Here is a 23,004-nt window from a genome sequence, read left to right on the forward strand (position 1 = left end):
AGGCACACTGGTTGAAAAACCTTCAGTAACTCAGTATTTTCCAACCAGTGTGCCACCAGCTGTTTTCCAACCAGTGTGCCACCAACTACAACTCCCAGCATGTACTGATCGCCGAAGGGCATGCTGGGAGATGTAGTTATACAACAGCTGGATGTACGCAACTGCAACTCCCAGCATGGCGAGACAGCCGTTTGCTGTTCATGCATGCTGGGAGTTGTAGTTTTGCAAGATTTAGAGGGCCACGGTTTAGAAACCACTGCAGAGTGATCTCCAAACTGTGGCCCTCCAGATGTTGCAAAACTACAAATCTCAGCATGCCCAGACAGCAAACTACTGTGTGGGCATTCTGGGAGTTGTAGTTTTGCAAGATCTAGAGGGCCACAGTTTAGAGACCACTGCACAGTGATCTCCAAACTGTAGCCCTCCAACTGTTGCAAAACTACAAATCCCAGCATGCACTGACAGACCATGCATGGTGGGAGTTGTCGTTTTGCAACAGCTGGAGGCACACTGGTTGAAAAACCTTCAGTAACTCGGTATTTTCCAACCAGTGTGCCACCAGCTGTTGCAAAACTACAACTCCCAGCATGTACTGATCGCCGAAGGGCATGCTGGGAGATGTAGTTATACAACAGCTGGAGGTACGCAACTACAACTCCCAGCATGGCAAGACAGCCGTTTGCTGTTCATGCATGCTGGGAGTTTTAGTTTTGCAAGATTTAGAGGGCCACGGTTTAGAAACCACCGCACAGTGATCTCCAAACTGTAGCCCTCCAGCATTTGCAAAACTACAAATCCCAGCATGCACAAACAGCAAACAGCTGTCTGGGCATACTGGGAGTTGTAGTTTTGCAACATCTGGAGGGCTACAATTTAGAGACCACTGTATAGGGGGAGAGGAGGGAGTGGTGTAATTAAAGGGGGGGAAGGGTGGGGTGTAATTAAAGGGGGGGGGGTGCTGCTGGGGGTGTGCCAAACAAAGGGTCCGCCCCGGGTGCCAAATGCTCTAGGTACGCCCCTGCTGCTGACACCTCTGTCTGTCTCAGGAACTGTCCAGATCATGAAAGGTTTGCTATGGGGATTTTGCTCATACTCTGGACAATTCCTGAGACAGACAGAGGTGTCAGCAGAGAGCACTATGGTCAGACTGAAAAGAACAACTCAACTTCAGCAGCTGATAAGTACTGGAAGGATTAATTTTTAATATAAGTAATTTACAAATCTGTTTAACTTTCTGGAGCTGGTACTCCAGCGAAAAACAAAGTTCTCTTCAGTCTGACCACAGTGCTTTCTGCTGCCACCTCTGTCCGTGTCAGCAGGAGAGGTTCACTATGGGGGATATGCTAGTGGCAAATCATAGCAAACGATAAGCACAACAGGAACAATAAAGTAAGCCATCAAAGGAACAATAAGTAAGGCAAAACATATGGGGGCTAGTGAGTAATAATGGATTGTCCACAACCGGAAAGCTTCTGTAAACAGCGTTAACTTTACTGAAGATTTTCTGTACACTTCATTAACATAACAGTCTCTCATCAATACAACAGCTTCCTTTTGGAGATTGACAATGGTTGGGACTTTTGCTTTAAAAGTCTTTTAAGATATTGGGCAGTTCCACTGGATTTAGGGGAATTAGTTGAGGTCCAGTAGTCACGCTAGCATTAGCAGGAATTAGAGTAAAACTCACGATTTTTGGTTCTGCTGAGGCCGTAGGTTTTGAGGCCTAGCGTGTCTTTGGAAGTTGCGTAGCACAACGTCCTGTTAGTCCGGCATCCACGAGAGCGATAATTGGACGCAGCTCCCTTATATGGGCAGGGGCTGGACTAACCCTAATTGGTCCATACTGATGTCAATCACCATTACAGAGATTTGTGGGTAACACGTGACCCAAGGACCTCCTAAGGTCCTACAACCTACCAGAGGCTACTAGCTTGGTCACATGACCGAAGGTCCTGCGACGCTGAACAAGGTAAGTACTATACATTTCTATACAATATAGTTATAATTATTAATATATACATTTATGAGCATTAAAGTTAGACTTAAGGAGAGGCGACTAGGGGCTGTCCCACCTGAGGAACCCTACCCGAACGTAGTTACTCTAACTTTGGGGACCTCTACACTAGGTACTGGATGCAATACAGTACCGGGACACCACATTAACACACCTTCCTCTGTTCCCCAGTTGCGCCGCTTTAGCTCTTCGGTCCTCCGGTCCGGTCTTCTTCTTTCAGCAATGTCCCGCCTCAGCCGGTGATAGGCTGAGCGCCGTGTCATGTAAGGAGAAGGCTGGGCCCAGGCTCCTTACATTATTTACATTTGATCGCTAAGTGATCACTAAGACCCTATATTTCCCAGCCAATATAAAACTCTTAGCCCTTGATAAAGCCACAGCCTGTGGCGAAACGTCGGGCGGGCGGGCAATGTGTTAGATTTTAAATTGTCTCACACCTTAGATTATGGACTGCAGCCACAATCTATCTCTTCAATTTAATCAGATAGCACGCAGTGTCATGCCAATTAATGGAATATGGATCAATATGTGTGAGGTTATTTTCATCTTGGCTCAATAAACGTTAAGTTTTATATTGGGTGGGAAATATAGGGTCTTAGTGATCGCTTAGCGATCAAATGTAAATAATATTGGATTAACCCTCCACTCATAGGTCCCCTTTGTTGCAGGCTCCTTACATGTCACAGTGCTCAGTCTATCACCGGCCGAGGCGGGACATTGCTGAAGGAAGAAGACCAGACCGGAGGACCGAAGAGCTAAAGCGGCGCAACGAGGAACAGAGGAAGGTGAGTTAATGTTTTTTTTTTTTTGCAGCCCGGGTAAAACAGGATGAAGATAATTTTCACTCTACTATTCCTTTAAATTCTGCACAGGATTCTGTATATATGAATAGAACCTAAGGGGAAATGGAAATGAGGATAACTAAAATAGATGGTTGTGGTTTCTTATTGCTTTGACCTGTTAGGTCCTTACAGGAACAATGAATTGGTGGTAGAGGTGAGTAGAAATGGGTACATAAAGGTACACTACGCCATGACTGAAAGACTTTGCTAGTATTTCTGTTAAACTTCTTCCACATTACTATTATGTGGCACGTATAGGTTGGCAATGTATCAATGTGGCACACATGGCCAATGTGCTATGTCTAGAGCTGTGTGTAGCGGCTCCAGAGGAATGCAGCAGTGAAGGAGTGTGCAGCGCGTCCCCTCCCCTCAGTGCCTCCTCCCAGTGGGCAGTGCTGGCAGGGTTAGGTTGTCTGCTCCCTGCGTGTGCCCCTCACTAGTGTTAGCGGAGCGGGCTATAGAGTGATAGGAGAGCCCGCCCCGGCCAGCCTGTGCCCAGCCGATAAGACATTTGTCAGAGCCGTGCCCGCTGCACCTCCACAACAAGGGACCTGACAGAGGTGTGGGGACTGTCAAGATGGCAGCAGCGGGAGGTGATGTGCAGATGCCAGGGGACGGATGTGTACACTAGAGAGCCGCAGAGGATAGGAGGAGGTGTGCATGTGACAGCAGCGGTTCATGTGCGGTATCCACACACAGATGGAGCGCGCAGGGGGAGCCGTGGACCTGCTCCGCTAGATTCTGCCCAAGCAGCCGAGTCCTCCGCAACTCAACACGCACCTCGCCATTTACCCTGCTCCCTGGCACCTCGGGCAGCATGGCAGACGCACTGCCCCCTGCCTCACCGGAGAGGGACGTGGACATCGACCCCGACTTCGAGCCGCAGAGCCGGCCCCGCTCCTGCACATGGCCCCTGCAGCGCCCCGACTCCCAGGCCAGTCCGGCCAAGCCTGGCATCGCCGGGGACGCGTCGTCCATGATCCCGGAGGAAGACGACGATGACGAGGAAGTGTCCGCCGCCTCGGCAGTTACAGCCGGGGACTCTGTGGAGAGAGGGACGCTGCTGCTGGTGAGCGGCGGGGATGTGGCGGCGATGACAGTGCTGGCCGCCCCGGTCGGCGGAGGGGACTCCGCGCAGAGTGCGCTGGGGGCCGGGGGGAGCGCTGTCAGCGGGGCGGCCGGGCAGCAGAGGAAGTGCTCGTCCCGCAGGAATGCCTGGGGGAACATGTCCTATGCCGACCTCATCACCCGGGCCATCGAGAGCTCCCCGGACAAGAGGCTCACCCTGTCCCAGATCTACGACTGGATGGTCCGCTCCGTGCCCTACTTCAAGGACAAGGGGGACAGCAACAGCTCCGCCGGCTGGAAGGTGAGGGGGCACACGTGTGGGGGTAGAGGGGGTGCCAGCAGGGACTGCTTCTCCAGTGTGTATGTATGATGGTGTGTATACAGTGTATGTATGATGGTGTGTATACAGTGTATGTATGATGGTGTGTATACAGTGTATGTATGATGATGTGTATACAGTGTATGTATGATGGTGTGTATACAGTGTATGATAGTGTGTGCTTATATAGTGTATGTATGATGGTGTGTATACAGTGTATGTATGATGGTGTGTATACAGTGTATGTATGATGATGTGTATACAGTGTATGATAGTGTGTGCTTATATAGTGTATGTATGATGGTGTGTATACAGTGTATGATAGTGTGTGCTTATATAGTGTATGTATGATGGTGTGTATACACTGTATGATAGCGTGTGCTTATATAGTGTATGTATGATGGTGTGTATACAGTGTATGTATGATGATGTGTATACAGTGTATGATAGTGTGTGCTTATATAGTGTATGTATGATGGTGTGTATACAGTGTATGTATGATGATGTGTATACAGTGTATGATAGTGTGTGCTTATATAGTGTATGTATGATGGTGTGTATACAGTGTATGTATGATGATGTGTATACAGTGTATGATAGTGTGTGCTTATATAGTGCATGTATGATGGTGTGTATACAGTGTATGATAGTGTGTGCTTATATAGTGCATGAATGATGGTGTGTATACAGTGTATGATAGCGTGTGCTTATATAGTGCATGTATGATGGTGTGTATACAGTGTATGATAGTGTGTGCTTATATAGTGTATGTATGATGGTGTGTATACACTGTATGATAGCGTGTGCTTATATAGTGTATGTATGATAGTGTGTGCTTATATAGTGCATGAATGATGGTGTGTATACAGTGTATGTATGATGGTGTGTATACAGTGTATGATAGTGTGTGCTTATATAGTGCATGTATGATGGTGTGTATACAGTGTATGATAGTGTGTGCTTATATAGTGTATGTATGATGGTGTGTATACAGTGTATAATAGTGTGTGCTTATATAGTGTATGTATGATGGTGTGTATACAGTGTATGATAGTGTGTGTTTATATAGTGTATGTATGATGGTGTGTATACAGTGTATGATAGTGTGTGCTTATATAGTGTATGTATGATGGTGTGTATACAGTGTATGATAGTGTGTGCTTATATAGTGTATGTATGATGGTGTGTATACAGTGTATGATAGTGTGTGTTTATATAGTGTATGTATGATGGTGTGTATACAGTGTATGATAGTGTGTGCTTATATAGTGTATGTATGATGGTGTGTATACAGTGTATGATAGTGTGTGCTTATATAGTGTATGTATGATGGTGTGTATACAGTGTATGATAGTGTGTGTTTATATAGTGTATGTATGATGGTGTGTATACAGTGTATGATAGTGTGTGCTTATATAGTGTATGTATGATGGTGTGTATACAGTGTATGATAGTGTGTGTTTATATAGTGTATGTATGATGGTGTGTATACAGTGTATGATAGTGTGTGCTTATATAGTGTATGTATGATGGTGTGTATACAGTGTATGATAGTGTGTGCTTATATAGTGTATGTATGATGGTGTGTATACAGTGTATGATAGTGTGTGCTTATATAGTGTATGTATGATGGTGTGTATACAGTGTATGTATGATGGTGTGTATACACTGTATGATAGCGTGTGCTTATATAGTGCATGTATGATGGTGTGTATACAGTGTATGATAGTGTGTGCTTATATAGTGTATGTATGATGGTGTGTATACACTGTATGATAGTGTGTGCTTATATAGTGCATGTATGATGGTGTGTATACAGTGTATGATAGTGTGTGCTTATACACAGTGTATGTATGATATTGCGTGCTTATGTACAGTATATTTATGATAGTGTGTGTACTTATATTCAGTATGGGATAGTTGTGCTTATGTACAGTGTATGTATAATAGTGTGTGCTTATACAGGGAATCTGATAGTGTGTGCATTTGTACAGTGTATGTATGATAGTGTGTGTGTGCTCATACAGTGTATTTATGATAGTATGTACTATATATGTATGAAAGAGTGTTCTTGTATACAGTCAATGATAGTGTGTGCTTATGTATTGTGTGTGTGCTTGAAGTGTTTGTAGGATTTTGTGCTTATGTACAGTGTATGTATGATTTTGGGCTTATATACAATATGTGTGTGTTTATATACGTTGTGTAGGATAGTGTGTTTTATACGGTATGTGTATGATGGTACATGCTTGTATACAGTGCGCGTGTGTGTAAATGTAGTATAGGTAGATCTGTGTAATGTATTTATACACTCATCTATACGTGAAGAGACAACAGGACCCCCATTCCTGTCACTCTATGGAGCGCTGATCTCGGGAGCTACGTGTGCATGGTGTGGTGCACTGTTTACAGCCAGCCGTAGATACAGGATATGCCCATATGGTAGTAGGCATGTACCCCGTCCATATGAGCATGGGGTCAGCTGTCCATGCCCTATATACACATGCAACATTCTAATGTTCTTATAGGCGTCCATGACGGAGCTGAACGTAACAACCACCACTACAAGAAGGGGGGAGGTGTGTTTACTTCTGCAGATCTATAGGCGTGCAGTGCACATCTATGGACATTGCTTATCCTTATGAATGAGACCACCTGTTACCATGAACCCACCTAGATGAGTGTACAGGCAAAACCCAAAGGACTGCATTTCTGTGTTTACTGAAGTGGCACCAACAGCTATAGCACTTCACTACCATTGGAAGCCGCAAACAGATTTACTTTATCTAAAATGACATAAACAATGTCAACAATTGAAAGTAAGACTCTTATTCCATGGGCACGAGACCGCCCCTCAAAGCCGCAGGAGATCTGTGACAAATCTGTCGTACATACCGTATTCAGACTCTGCGTGGAACGGCTGCGTAGGTGTTTTTCTTAACTCTGCAAATAATGAGGAGGTGAGGCTAGGTTCACGTTGGCATTCGCGTCTGACCCGTTTGAGCCGATTGGACACTCAAAATGGGTTGGATGCAGACGGCTACTACCGGGTCCTGACAGACCCCATTCACTCCGTCGGTGATCCAGTAATTTTACAGAAATTTATCAGAGTAAAACAACTAGTGCTTGCGCTATTTTTTTTCTCTCCGCTAAACTCCAGTCGTTTTAGCTGGATTGCCGACAGAACTCTGCATAGCGGAGTCTGACGGCAATGTGAACGAGACCTTATACTGTAAACTGAAGATAGAACGGTGATTACCCAAACAGTGTGCCTCCAGCTGTTGCAAAACCTCAACTCCCAGCATGCCTGTACAGTCTTTTTTTTTCCAACCAGTATGCCTCCATCTGTTGCAAAACTACAACTCCCAGCATACCTGGACAGCCTTTCCCAACCAGTGTGCCTGGACAGTCTTTTTTTTTTTTGTTGTTATTTATTTTATTTTTTTTCAACCAGTGTGCCTCCAGCTGTTGCAAAACTACAACTCCCAGCATGCCTGGACAGCCTTTCCCAACCAGTGTGCCTGGACAGTCTTTTTTTTTTTTTCCCCCAACCAGTGTGCCTCCAGCTGTTGCAAAACTACAACTGCCCGGTTGTAGTTTTGCACAATGTTTCCCAACCACATACTAGTACCTAGACATTATATGGTTACTCTGAATAAAACACATTTTTTGCTTTTGCACTCCTTATGGTAATGAAAAAATATTTCTAATATACTTTGTTTTAAAAAAATGAAGTGTTCTATGTTTTTATTTGCGCTTAAAAAAGCTCAAGAGCATATTTTTCCACTATCTTATACACAGGCTTAGGACTTTCTAAACACAGAAAGTGCAGCCTGGAGTGCTGAGGGGGGGGGGGGGGGGGGGGTCCAGCTTCATCCAATCATAGCTCTTCTCACACTTAACTGCCATAAGCTGTTGGTTGGACCCCCCCCCCCCTCAGCATTCCAGGCTTCACTTCTTGTGTTTGGGCTTCGGTCCTAAGTCTGTGTATAAGGTGGGGAAAATGTGCTCTTGAGCTTTTTTAAGCACAAATAAAACATAGAAAACGTCATTTTTTTTGAAAGATAAAGTATATTAGAAATGTTTTTTTTATTTATTTTATTTTGAAAAAATCCCCTCCCCCAGTTGTCCTATTTTACCCCCAAATAACGTAAATTTTTTTTTCATAAACCTATTTGGTATCGCCGCGTGCAATACAAAAATAGAAAAGTATTTATCCATGGGTATTATTGACCCACAGAATATAGAAAACCTGTAATTTTACCAATTTTATAAAGGGTACAGTGGGAAAACGAAACCCTCCCAAAATGTGCAAAATTGTGACTCCCCTTGGTCTAGTGTAGAACTGACCCTCCTAAAAGCTGATCAGATTAGTTTGAGGTCCTATTTGGAGTAAGTGGGGTTTTACAAAACCCTATCACGCCCCCTCCCGTAGGCTTGCATTGAGGGGTGGAGTGTGACATCAAACAGGGGCAGAGGCGTGACGTCACACGCAACCGGCCCTGCGGTCGCCCATAATCAGACTCGGAGCAAACACGCTCCGGGGACTGATTACAAACGGGGTGCCGCGTGCATGATCACGGACGTCCCCAGCTGCGGGATGCCCGCGATCAGGCATCTTATCCCCTATCCTTTGGATAGGGTATAAGATGTCTAAGCACCGGACAACCCCTTTAAATGGCAGTAAAATAACAGAGTGGATTGTAGGCCATGCTGCAGATTCCACTCCTTTCAAGGCATAGACTAAAAAATGTTTTTTCCAAAAATTAACACCTCAGACTGTGCTGCACACATTGCATGCATCCAGCTTAGGGAGACTTCCACCACTGGGCATAATCTATGGAGTCAGTTTTTCATACGTTATGTTAAAGGGGTATTCCAGGCAAAAACTTTTTTTTTTTTTTTTTTTTTTTATATCAACTGGCTCCTGAAAGTTAAGCAGATTTGTAAATTACTTCTATTAAAAAATCTTAATCCTTCCAATAGTTATTAGCTTCGGAAGTTTTCTGTCTAACTGCTCAATGATGATGTCACGTCCCGGGAGCTGTGCATGATGGGAAAATATCCCCATAGGAGCTGCACAGCTCCCGGGATGTGAGTCATCAGAAAGCAGTTAGACAGAAAACAGCAACTCAACTTCAGAAGCTAATAACTTTTGGAAGGATTAAGATTTTTTAGTAGAAGTAATTTACAAATCTGCTTAACTTTCCGGAGCCAGTTGATGTATAAAAAAAAGTTTTTGCCTGGAATACCCCTTTAAGATACATAGATAAACTACTTATGAAGAAAATGACAAAATAAATTCCTCACTTGTACAAAACTATTACGCCTAATGTTTCATGAAGGCACTCATTATTCATATACCCTATAAGGCAATATGGATGTCAAAGGGGGCATAGTGGAGAGATACAAGAAAAACTGAGCTAATTTCTACCAAAAACAGCACCACTCCTCTCCACAAGCTGTATGTGGTATTGCAGCTCAGTCCCATTTGAGTGAATTGAGTCAAGTTGTTATACCACACACAACATGAGAACCGGAAGAAATTACCACTTATTTTCTATTTCTGGATAACCCCTTTAAACCTGTGGCCTGAATCCAGCCAAGATGGGCTAGTAACATACAGTGTTCATGGTTTCTATCACAGGCATTCGTCAGCCTCCTGCCAAGAGCGAGATGCAAACTTATACTGTCTTCATTTCAATGGCCTGAATGGAGTCTCTAGGTGTCTTCATTTGGGCCATTGAAATGAATGTCTGTTCTTGGCAGAATGTTGTCGAATACCTGTGATGGAAACCATAAATGCAATGTGTTCCTAGCCCTAGATAGAAAGGATATCCTGGTCTTCAGAGCCGATGTAGAAGTTGGAGTAGGACAGGATGGGCCAGTATAGCTAGCTAGCGATTATGTCTCAGACCTGTCCGTTTTAACAGTCTGCTATTACTTGCCCACAAAGTTAAGGAGGTCATAGCTTCAGGAGTAGTGAATGGTTTATAGCTGCAGTAAACCATCCAGGACATAGTATGGCCTACAACTTCAACTATTGGGTATAGTCCATGGAACGACACTTAATAACAGCCTGTCACCTAATTCTGTCTTCCCAAATATTTCCGAGAGCCTTACAATCCTATTTTCCTACTGTATCCTGTACGTGCCCGTAGCAATGCTCCAGTGTGGGCAAAACCTCTTAAGGGTACGTTCACACGTACGGAGATTTGATGTACAGGATTTGATGCGCAGGATTTTCTACTACAGATTTCAATGTAAACTAAATGACTGATTGAGCACAACTTCTAATCGGCAATTACAAATCCTGCGCAGGATCCTGTACGTGTGAACGTGCCCTTAAGGGGGTACTCCGTTGCTCAGCGTTTGGAACAAACTGTTCTGAACGCTGGAGCCGGTGCCTACATAGCCCCCTCATGACTTCATGCCCCGCCCGCTCAATGCAAGTCTATGGGAGGGGGCGTGACAATCGTCACGCCCCCTCCCATAGACTTGCATTGAGGGGGCAGGGTGTGATGTCATGAGGGACGGGGCTATGGCATCACGAGCTCCCAGCTCCAGCGTTTGGAACAGTTTGTTCCAAAGGTTGAGCATCGGAGTACCCCTTTAATGTGTGAAACATAGCTACTTGCCATTACAATGCCTCTATCCACCTCCCTCCCAAGGAGGCTTGACTGAGTACACAGAATGTCTGCTGATGGCTTCTTTCACACTAGCAAATTACTCTGTTTAGCAAGTTCCGTCCTAAAATCAGCTGTCAACAGCAGTAACCAAATCCTATACGTCCGTTAGAAAATCCCATTATAGTCTATGGGATTTTTCTAATATCCGGTTCAATCCATTATAGTCCGTCATTGATAGCGGATGTTATTTTGTGACGGAAGATAGCACGGAAGAAAATAGTTCATGAACTATTTTCAGTCGCAGAATAACGGACTATAATGGCTTAAAACAAATATTAGAAAAATCCCATAGGCTATAATGGGATTTTCTAACAGACGTATAGGATTTAGTTACTGCCGTTGACAGCTGATTTTAGGACAGAACTTGCTAAACAGAGTAATTTGCTAGTGTGAAACAAGCCTTACACCCCTTATAATAGCATTCGTATAGGAAATTTCTTATAATAAAATTCCTAAATGTAATAATTCCATTGAAGCTTCACTTGAACTGGAGGGCAAAATGATGCAACCTTTCAGAACAGAGTGCCATTAAAATGACTACACAGTGTTAAATCTGCTTGTATCCTACGCGTTACACGGAAGGGTTGTACTGCCCATTCTTCACATGGATCGTATTTGGAAAGCAGGCCAAGACATTATGTCCTGGTCTAACACAAAGTAAATAATCCTTCGCAGAGACTTTATTGGCAACTGTACAAATGAACAAGAGCTCAGCCTTGAAAATGACATTTCACCTTCTATGAACGGATTAAAAATTCCATATTCCCAATGTTACCAACTTGTTGCTTACATCTCGTCATCGAACCAGTGGTAGAAGTTAGTTTCCTAAGAGGATGACAGCTTATATATCAGATAAAAAATACATTTTATTGCCTTTTTTCCTCCACTCTGAACAGAAAACAGAATTTTCAACAGTGTTTTAGGCATGGCCAGTTGTGTTCTACTACAAAGGTTATTGAGGGTGGTGAGGGTCCACAATTAAATTATGAGAGGGGCTGGCTGGTACCATTCCTGCTTGTGAAAAGTGCTGTAGTGCCCATCACAAAAAGGGCAATTTGGCTACATACACTTCTATCTTTGGGGCCGAGCCAAGATTAACAACGTTCAACCATTTTGTGTATACAGTGCCTCTTCAGAACGCTGTGTCTCCATGGTTACAGGCCTTGTGTAGACTGAACCGATCTATAGTATTATGATTGTAGGATCGGTGTAGAGCGGGTTGGTTTGTCGCCTGTATCTATAAGGATACTTTGGTCTGTTTAGATCTATTAGCTCTGCTTCCTTTGTCTACTTCTAGCCTACAGACATGACTACACACATGGTTTGTTGATGGCAAATGTAGTGTTAGAAATGCCTTGGAGTACCTAAGCAACGGAGTCTGGTTAGGATTCTAGCTCCCTATAGACGGCAATGTATTCAGGGCAGATTCCGCTGAAAGAATGACTGACAGAGATTCTTTTGGTGGAGAAATTTCAGCAGTGGAAATTCCATAGTGTGGACTGTGCAGTTCAAACCCATTGACAGCAATGGGACTCTGCTGTACTGGAATTTCCAAATGTAATTTCTAAATGGAATTACACTTGAAAATTCCTCAGTCTGAACATAGCCTTATAATAGAGTGGAAGCACACAGGAGCACGCCTTTGTCAGGATTAGTGGCAGTTCCTGCTATTGGTATATGTACAGATGCTACTGATCTAACATAGTACAGTGACCCCCCCCCGACCTACGATGGCCCCGACATACGATCATTTCAACATACGATGGCCTCTCAGAGGCCATCACATGTTGAAGGCAGCATCAACATACGATGCTTTTGTATGTCGGGGCCATCACATAAACGGCTATCCGGCAGAGCCGACTGCTTCAGCCACCGCCGGATAGAGGTTTACAGTGCCCCGTGTTGGCCGTTGACGATCACTTACCTGTCCTCGGGGCTCCGGCACGTCCTCTTCAGGATCCTCTGCATCGTCGGCGCTCTCCATCATTGTCATCACGTCGCTGCGCACACAGTCACGTCATCCAATAGGAGCGGCGTGCGTAACGACGTGATGGCGGCAATGGAGAGCGAGGATGCCGGGGAAGCAGAGGCCTTGCCGGAGCGTCGGGGACGCCGCGACAGCGATGGAGGGTGACATCCAGGGCAGCGGTGACGGTCCGGAGCGGCGGGGACAGGTGAGTATAACTTCCTCTACCAGTGGTCTTCAACCTGCGGAGCTCCAGATGTTGCAAAACTACTACTCCCAGCATGCCCGGACAGCCAACGGCTGTCAGGGCATGCTGGGAGTTGTAGTTTTGCAACATCTTGAGGGCCAAAGGTTGGAGACCACTGTCCTATACTTTACATTGCACGGATCCCTCAACATACAATGGTTTCAACAAACGATGGTCCATTTGGAACGGATTACAATCATATGTTGAGGGACCACTGTATATCTTATTGATAAGCCATACGTGTTTGATTGAGAAAATTCCTTTTAGGCCCTCTATCACTGGAATACTCTCTTATAGGAGATTGAATAACCGTATAGTTTCCACTAATGTCCTACAGTGTGTTCAATGTAATGGGCTGTAGGTATGAAAACTAGTGTAGACTGGAGGTATTTACTATGGCATCCATGTTTGTTACTGCTTTTATTTAGAAAAAATAAAAGCTAGGATATTGTTCTTATAAGCCACGTCCTAAGATATTGATATGAGACCCAATGTATTCTATGATGTGATAAAGAGATAAGGTTGTGTTTGCTGACTGCATGGACCCTAGGAAGAACTTTATTTGCACTTTTTCTGGAAGAAAGTTTTATTCATCGTATACTGGCACTATTCCTAATATTTCCTTATTACTTAGAGGGGCACTCCGGCCAACACTTTTCTTCACCAACACAGTAATTGCAAATGGGATGTCCCAGCACCAGAAGCTATCCTGTGGCTTTGGACTGCTTCGGGCAGCTTTGCAGCACAAGGTGTTGGGCCCATCAGAGACTTACAGTTATATCAATTATGTTCACACTTGATTGCAAAATAATTTTAAAAATTAATTATTTTGCTGTTTTTACAGATGTTATTCCTGTGTTATTGTACCCTTAAGAAAGGGCACTGGACCCCATGTGACCCTGCCTGCCAATGGGAACCCCTAAATTTCCACCTTATAGTGTAGTGGGGGAGGAGTTGCCCCAGTTAAGAGTTCATCTCCAGTTTCTGCGGAGCCACAGTTTGGTTCAGGTGTGTTGTGTTGTGTGCTCTAAGGGAAGGCCTAGCTCAAATCTACTTCTTCTGGTTATCCTGCAAGAATCTCCCTTAATGTGGAAGTTCATGCCCTGACGGAGAAGGCTTCAATACATTGACAGGACCCTACCTACCATGATTCATCTACCCGTTTTACAAGTCAGTGTAAATCAGTTTGGTGAAAGCACCACAAGTCCCAGCAAGGCAACAGAACTCCCAAGGGGGTTACGGTACATCCTCTCACCCAAAACCAACTGTTTTGCGCAATACTATCTGCATCCAGCTCAGTAAGGACAGTTATCCGTAACCCAACGTCGGTGTGTTCATTCACTCCCAGTGTCTGGCCCAGGAGAAACTGTTCCCAAACCTTGGTCCATGTATAGGATAACTGTGCCCTGGCATCACAAAGTGATAAGGTATTTCTACTAACACCCCTGTGGCTACCACATGCTATGTCAGTGCTCAAACACAGCCTATTTCACATATGGCTCTGTTTTTAATAATCCAGCATACCTACTAGGGGTGTGAATCGCCAAGAATTTGGCGATTCGATTCGAATCGCGATACCAGTGTGGCGATTCGATATATCCCGATATATCGCGATACCGTCTAGGTGACGATACATTGCGATATATCGCGATATATCGCCCACCTGGGAGCATTCATAGATCCCAATAGACACCGCTGTCAGCTTTGACAGCGGCGATCTAGTACTCCGGTGCTCACTTTTCTCATGTTATCCCGTCCGGGCTGCAAAATAAAATAAAACGCACTTTCTCTTACCTGCCAACGAGCCCCCGGAGCTCCGGTACAGGTGTTCGGTCCCCGGGCTGTATTCTTCTTACTTCCTGTTAGTCCGGCACGTCACATGGAGCTTCAGCCTATCACTGGCCGCAGCGATGTCCCGCCTCCGCTGGTGATAGGCTGAAGCTCCATGTGACGTGCCGGACTAACAGGAAGTAAGAAGAATACAGCCCGGGGACCGAGCACCTGTACCGGAGCTCCGGGGGCTCGTTGGCAGGTAAGATAAAGTGCGTTTTATTAAAAATTCCACATCCCTAAAAGAATCGATTCAAAAATATTTTGAATCGATTCTGTATCGGCAAATGAAAAATCGCGATTATCGCGAGAATCGATTTTTTTCTTACATCCCTAATACCTACACCCACCAGAAGCTGTGTAGATCTGTTGTATATGATCATGTCCCGTCCCTTCTATGTCAGTGTGGGGACAATTTTGTGACACAAAATCACAGGTATGCATCACCACTGTGGACTTGGCCTGGCATCGCAGATCTTGCCGAGATCATCATACAGTGCAGTAATGCCAAGCTGCTGAAACAGGAAGTGAAGGGCTTTCTATACAAGATCTGATCAGTGTGTGCAGGGGTAGGCTGAATGGCATGTCCATGATTTGACGAGTCAGATCCACTTTTTGTCTTAAATTTTTTTTTATTTTTTTTTTTTGGGGGGGGGGGGGGGGGTCGCTTTATGTAAAATATCCCCTTTCAAACCATAGATATTAATAAAGGTATATGCTCCTAAGGCCTTGTTCATACAGCATAGTGGATTGTAAATTGAGAAAATGTAAAGAAAATACATAAGTAGCTATAAAGGACTGTTAGATGAACATCTCTGCCTCCCGTGCAGGTTTATTTCAGTTGGGGGGGGGGGGGGGGATGGGGATATCTCCTGGCTGGCAGAACAAAGGATTGGTAAAATCCAACATGACTTTTGTATACAGAAATCTGCTGGCAGAAGGTAGTCGGGATGCTACCATACACATTAGATCTCTGGATGACCCTTCAGAAATGATCATGTTTGGCCAACGGGCGATATTACAAAGATGTGCTGTTTGATAGAAGGGGCCTTGTCTGCACCTTAGTTTTTACTAACCATAATGCGTAGTATAAACAGCTTGAATAGATTTTACAAAAAGTTCTCTTCCGATCATGTTATTTTGGGGGACTTTTTTCCACCTCCGTAATTTCTGAGCAGTACAAGGAATCTATTCCAGGAGGTTTCCATAAAAAAACTCTTACGTCTTACTTTTTTTTTTTCAAATTTCTATTTATTTTGTTTTAGTTTATTTTTACAGTCCTAGACAGATGAGCCAGGAACGACTTGTAGTCATCGTTCTGACATCCCCCGTCATGGAAGATTTCCTCAGTCACTAAGCCAGCGCTACATCTTTATAGAGGTATCCAGCTCTTGTAACATTGTGGGAGGAGGAAGAGCGCTGCCAGATGTAGACACATCTGTTTCTAATCTCTTCTGTGCGTAAGGACTGCGATTCGAAAAGGATACAAGCGGAGTGTCACAACCTCTTTTCATATGCTCCATTTTGTAAACAGTGAACCAAGGCAGAGTTGCTCACTCTCTTTTACTAAATCAGCTGTACGGAAAGTAAACCCAAACTTTATTTGCAGCACTGACAAGACGTGAAGGAATGCGCTTAGGCAGTCTGTCTTTAACCCTTTGCTCGCCTGCCTTTACAGATTATAGACTTGTGTATCGGTGGTTTAGTCAGACGGTGGTGCAGTATTGCAGCTCTTCTAAGAAGATTTCCAATTGTTTCTCATATGTAAAATTATTTTGGAAACAGCCATTGTTATTCTATAGCAGGGGTCTCAAATTCAAATTATCTGGGGAGCACTGCAGTTAGTGGCTGGGTGAGGCTGGGCCGCATGTGCCCCTCACATATAATGCCCCCATCATATGCCCCCATCATGTGTCCCTCACATATAATGTGCCCCTCATACAGTCATAGCCGTAAATTTTGGGACCCCTGACATTTTTCAAGAAAATGAAGTATTTTTCACAGAAAAGGATTACAGTAACACATTTTGCTATACACATGTTTATTCCCTTAGTATGTATTGGAACTAAAAAAAAAAAAGGGAGGGGGAAAAAAAGCAAATCGGACATAATGTCACACCAAACTCCAAAAATGGGCTGGACAAAAATTATTGCCCCCCCCCCCCTCCCTTACCTTAATGTTTGGTTGCACACCCTTTGGAAAAAAAATACTGAAATCAGTGCTTCCTATAACCATCAATAAGTTTCTTACACCTCTCAGCCGGAATGTTGGACCACTCTTCCTTTGCAATCTGCTCCAGGTCTCTCTTATTGGGAAGGCTCCTTTTCCCAACAGCAATTTTAAGATCTCTCCACAGGTGTTCAATGGGATTTAGATCTGGACTCATTGCTGGCCACTTCAGAACTCTCCAGTGCTTTGTTGCCATCCATTTCTGGGTGCTTTTTTGGGGTCATTGTCCTGCTGGAAGACCCAAGATTTCAGACACAAACCCAACTTTCTGACACTGGGCTGTACAGTTCAACCAAAAATCCATTGGTAATCCAAAGATTTCATGATGCCTTGCACCCAGAGGCAGCAAAACAACCCAAAACCTCATTGAACCTCCACCATATTTCACTGTAGGGACTGTGCTCTTTTTTTTTGTAGGCCTCATTCCATTTTTGGTAAACAGTAGAAGGATGTGCTTTTCCAAAAAGCTCTATCTTGGTCTCATCTGTCCACAAGACTTTTTCCCAGAAGGATTTTGGCTTACTCAAGTTCATTTTGTCAAAATGTAGTCTTGCTTTTTTATGTCTCTGTGTCAGCAGTGGGGTACTACTGGGTCTCCTGCCATAGAGTTTAATTTCTTTTAAATGTCGACGGATAGTTCGCGCTGACACTAATGCTCCCTGAGCCTGCAGGACAGCTTGAATATCTTTTGGAACTTGTTTGGGGCTGCTTATCCACCATCCGGACTATGCTGCGTTGACACCTTTCATCAATTTTTCTTCTCCGTCCATGCCCAGGGAGATTAGCCTCAGTGCCATGGGTTGCAAACTTCTTGATAATGTTGTGCAACCTTGAGATTGTTGATATTTTTTCAAAATTTTGGTTCTCAAGTCCTAAGACTCAAGTCCTAAGTTCTTTGGTGTGACATTATGTCCAATTTGCTTTTTGGTGTGACATTATGTCCAATTTGCTTTTTTTTCCTCCCTATTTTGGTTTAGTTCCAATACACACAAAGGGAATAAACATGTGTATAGCAAAACATGTGTTACTCCAATCCTTTTCAGTGAGAAATACTTCATTTTCTTGAAAAATTTCAGGGGTGCCAACATTTACGGCCATGACTGTATATAATGCCCTCATTATGCTCTGAATTTTTCCCTGCCACACACTGCGGCCTATAAATATAATACTTTCACACACTGTGCCCTCTGAATTTAAACACATTACAATGCTTCACGCCTTCACCCCCCTTCCCCTCCATTACTTTTCCTAATGCCTGCACCCCCTCTTCCCCTCCATTACTGTTCCTCATGCCTGCATCCCCCCTTCCCCTTCATTACAGTTCCTCAATCTTGCACTGCACTTTCACTGTGCCTTATTCCTGCATTCCCTCACCCCCTCCTCTATATTACTGTTCCCCATCCACCTTAAAACAACCACTAGGTGTCTCCACTGCTGCTGTGTTTGCTAACGCTGTCTTCCTTCCGGACATCGTCACCGTCCTCAGCGCGGTGCAGCTAGACTCAACCCGTTAACATACAAGCTCTACATCCAATGTGCGGCAGCGGTCACACCACTACAAGCTCTATTAACACCACTCGCGACTGAGGTCACTGTTCTGTGACCACGGTCGCAACGGCAGATGCAGTGCAAGCACCTGGCGGCCTATGTGGGCCTCTGGGCCTATTTTAACAGGGGACTGGAGCTGTAGCTTCCAGCATTCCTATCCTGTGTAAATTAACCAAAATAACTGCTTGTTTTATCATTATCTATGGAAACCTCCTTTATTAGATCTGTATCTAAGGCCCTTATACACAATAGGGAAAAGTTGGCAGAACCCACTGATCTCCAGGGGACTAGCCGACTGTCTAATGTGAATGGGGGCCTCCCGACTCTTCCCCTATAGGTAATGTTGGGGAAAGAGAAGGATCGGGTATATTGAAATTCATCTGCCTAATTCTTTTTGTTCTCGGGCAGATAAGCTGCTGCAAGAGGTGTCTGGCAGTGGCTTCCTCCCTTTTCTCTATTTAAAATTTTCTGCTTTTCCGAGATTGGTGTGTAATGGGGGATTGGAAAGAAAGCTGTTATCTGAACTGTTGAAGGTATATGACAAGCTTTTGCAGATGTCCCCAGGTCTGTATACATAGCAGATCTCTTCTTTCTGTGCAGCAAGATGGTGCATGCATGTTCTCACTGTACTGGATTAGCACATGTGGTTGAGCACCTGGGAAAAGTAAATGTCTGTACGAACACGTGTCATGTATTCCAAGCTTTAGGGCTAGCCTTCAGAAATCTTACCTAGTAAGTGTGATGTTGGGTTTTCGGGGCAGGGAAAAAGTGTGGGAACTCTCCCAAGATTTCCATGCAATGGTTGGTCCTGTAGGACTCCTGCTAATGGAAAAATGGTGTTCCTGCTGTGAAAAAAAAAAATGTGCAGGAACTCTGTTCCCATGCGTTCCTGCAGGACTTGAGCCCTGGACACAGGAGTTTATTGTTTTATATATTTGTATGTATATAATATTTGGAAGCAGAAAAGTTGGTTGAAACAACTGGCTTACCCCTAAAGGTTAATAGATTTTTATTTCTTATGATCCCCGAAGATGGCAGGGCTGTGTGTATAATACTTTTATTAACAACAGTGTTCAAAATTGTGTTTCACATGCGAGGGTGTTTGCTCGTTCACATGATTAATGTATTGGCTTGGTTAACTTTTTTTTTTTTTTTTTCCTTTTTTTATTGCTAATTCTTCACAATTTTGTTTTTATTGCCCTCAAATGCCTCTTGGGCTGTATTTTTCAAGCAGTTATAATAACTCCTTTTGGTGAAAAGTAAATCTAGAGTAACAGTAAGGTGTCGAGGCCATTTCAAGTTCATGGTGAGCTAGGACAGAATGTAGCCTGTTGAGCAAGTCTGCCAGATACTCTAGTGCTTTCTTACTATGGATTTGTGTGTAGTGTACAGGGCTGTGCAATAGGAATGCTATAGAGAATAGAGGGAAGTGCTTGAGGCTTAGTATATAGAAAGAAACAGCTCCTTGTGATATACGTATGGCGGACTTGCCTTTACAAGTGAAGTTCTGCTATTCATTCAACAGAGTAGTAAACATATTTATTTGCACTTGTAATGATAACAGATTTGCTGCTATTCCAGACCTGCTTACTTTCTTCACTGTATGGTGGCTTGAGGAGACATATTCCGTATATTAGGGATTGACCGATATCGATTTATTATTATTTTTTTTTTTTTTTAGGGCCGATACCGATAATATGTCACATTTCAGGCTGATAGCTGATAACGTATACCGATATTCCGGTATAAGTTACCGGCTATTTCAACCCCCCGGCAGGTCAGAAGCCGTACTAGATCAATGATTTAAAGCGGGCGCTTTAAATCAATGAACTACAGCGGCTTTTGCGGTGCTAGAGACAGCCGCCCGCTTCTCTCCCCCTGCATGTCCTGAGTCTAACCACCACAGCAGTTGCCCCATCGCCTCCCCCCATCCCCGGTGTTAGAATTACCTGTTCCCAGGGGTCCGCGATACTTCTGGCTCTGTCAGCATCCTGTGCTGTCACTGTGCGCACTGATGGTGACGTCACGTTGGGGACGTCACTCGTCCTTACGCAGCACACAGCGACAGCGCAGGAGCCAGAAGGATCGCGGACCCCGGGAACAGGTAATTATAACACCCGGGGATGGGGGAGGCGATGGGGCGGCGGCAGTATGTGGGCAGAGGATGGGGGGGGGGGGGGAGGTGATGGGGCGGCGGCGGTATGTGGGCAGAGAATGGGGGGGGGGGGGCGATGGGACGGCGGCGGCATGTGGGAAGAGGATGGGGGGGAGGCGATGGGGCAGCGGCATGTGGCCAGAGGATGGGGGGAGGCAATGGGGCAGCTGCAGCAGTATGTGGGCAGAGGATGGGGGAAGCAATGGGGCAGCGGCGGCGACGGTTGTCTCTGGCCGGTGCATTATCGGCATATCGGCAAGGTAATTGCCGATACCGATAATGTCCAAAATCTTGATTATCGGCCGATGATATCGGCCAAACCGATAATCGGTCGATCCCTACCGTATGTGTTTCAACATTAGTGCTCATGCAGACTCCTTTTGCTCCTCTTTTTTTTTTTTTTTTTTTTTTTTTTTTGCAGATCTGAAATATAGTGCTCATGGGCCCATACTGTTCTCCTCCGTCTGCCTCAAACTTTGTACTTGGGTTTCAGACTGTCAGATTCCTTGTTGGCGGCCCCTAGAACAATGAGTATAGTTGAAATCCAAAATGCCCATGTATTCTCTCCTCCGATTTTATCTGTGAGGGGAAATTCAGGAGTTCCCCCATACACATTAGATTGTTATCCAGCCCTGCCATTCGGAGTAGAAGGAAAATAAACATGACTGACTCTCATGCTGTTTTTTTTATAGTAGCGTTAACAGAAACTACAAATGGTGGCGCGACTTCAGATCCAAAACTTAATTGTACATTACATTTCGGCATTGACTGAGATGATACACTACTTCCAGGCTGTTTTCAATGTCTTTTGGGCCTTTGAGGTTCATGTAAATGCCATACAGGGTTGTCCAACCGTCAAGTAAACAGCGTGACCATAGCATTGCAGCAGCTGTTCTAGCTAATACTGAGACACGCACCACTCCTCAGTCTACAGTATGGGCCAGAACTAAGACAGGCATTTTGTTTGTTTTCCTATTCTATGGCAGATTTTTGTTTTATAGTTATTTTCTCCCATTTTTGTTTAGTAGCATTTGTAAATTTCCTGGCAAGTGTAAAACCCTGAATGTTAATTTACCAAGCTTTTTTACTTTTTCTATGATCCAGAGAGTAACTTGGATAGCCAAGGGAAAGTGCAGACGGTTACTGAACTAGGCCTTTGTTTCAGTTTTCTTTGGCTGGCATTCAGCTGCATCCAGCAACTGGAGACCTTTTGACATGCTCCTTTCATAACTCCAAGAAAAGAATTCACAGCCTAGCAAAATTAAGATTGCATACACGCTCAAACACATCAAGCGAACATGTACGGATCATTGTTTACTTCCCGTGTAAGTCCTGGTACATTCAGTACCAAGAAATAGAAATCTTTTCCATAAACACTTTTGCCAGATTTATCTGCTTACCCAGTCTTTTCCTTTCAACTCTAGATGAGCTATTAATGTGTAACATATTTCTGTTCTTGGAGTGCAGTATATTTTTTTGTCACTCTATTTCTCAGAAGACTGTGTTCAGACGAGAAGGATCCTTGTTCTGGCTACTGGAGACGCATATTTTGTCACATTTTTGTAGTTGTAAACAACTCATTGTATGTACCGTATATACTCAAGTATAAGCCAACCCGAATATAAGCCGAGGCTCCTAATTTCACCCCAAAAAAAACAGGAAAAGTTATTGACTCGACTATAAGCCTAGGGTGGAAAATACATCATCCCCCCCCCCATGTAATCATCCAGACCCCCGTCATCATCCCCCCCCCCTTCATCATCACCGCCTGTCAATCCCTTCATCAGTGGTCTTCAACCTGCAGACCTCCAGATGTTGCAAAACTACAACTCCCAGCATGCCCGGACAGCCATTGGCTGTCCGGGCATGCTGGGTGTTGTAGTTTTGAAACCTCTGGAGTTCCGCAGGTTGAAGAACACTGCCGCCTTAGTCATCATCCACCCACTCCCCCTTTTTGTTTTGTACTCTCCTCTCCTCGGCGGGAAGTTAGGGTGAGCTGGTCTGGGCCATCTATGCTGCAGGGACAGTCTGGTGGGGATGGTTAGTCGTTGCGGGCTGTCCATTTTCACCGGGGGGGCCTCTTCTCCGCACTTAGGG

General features: G+C 44.5%; 1 protein-coding gene across 1 annotated transcript in view; it reads left to right on the forward strand.

Moving 5' to 3' along the window:
* The first annotated feature begins 3,225 nt into the window (after positions 1-3,225).
* FOXO3 (forkhead box O3) overlaps positions 3,226-23,004 on the forward strand; it is a 98,416-nt gene continuing 78,637 nt past the window's right edge. Inside the window, exon 1 of the mRNA XM_056566265.1 lies at positions 3,226-4,225. Within this exon, the coding sequence (XP_056422240.1) occupies positions 3,674-4,225 (552 nt within the window). The 5' untranslated portion in view covers positions 3,226-3,673. The remainder of the gene's footprint in view (positions 4,226-23,004) is intronic.

Source organism: Hyla sarda, chromosome 3 (genome assembly GCF_029499605.1).
Source record: "Hyla sarda isolate aHylSar1 chromosome 3, aHylSar1.hap1, whole genome shotgun sequence".
Lineage (NCBI taxonomy): Eukaryota > Metazoa > Chordata > Amphibia > Anura > Hylidae > Hyla > Hyla sarda.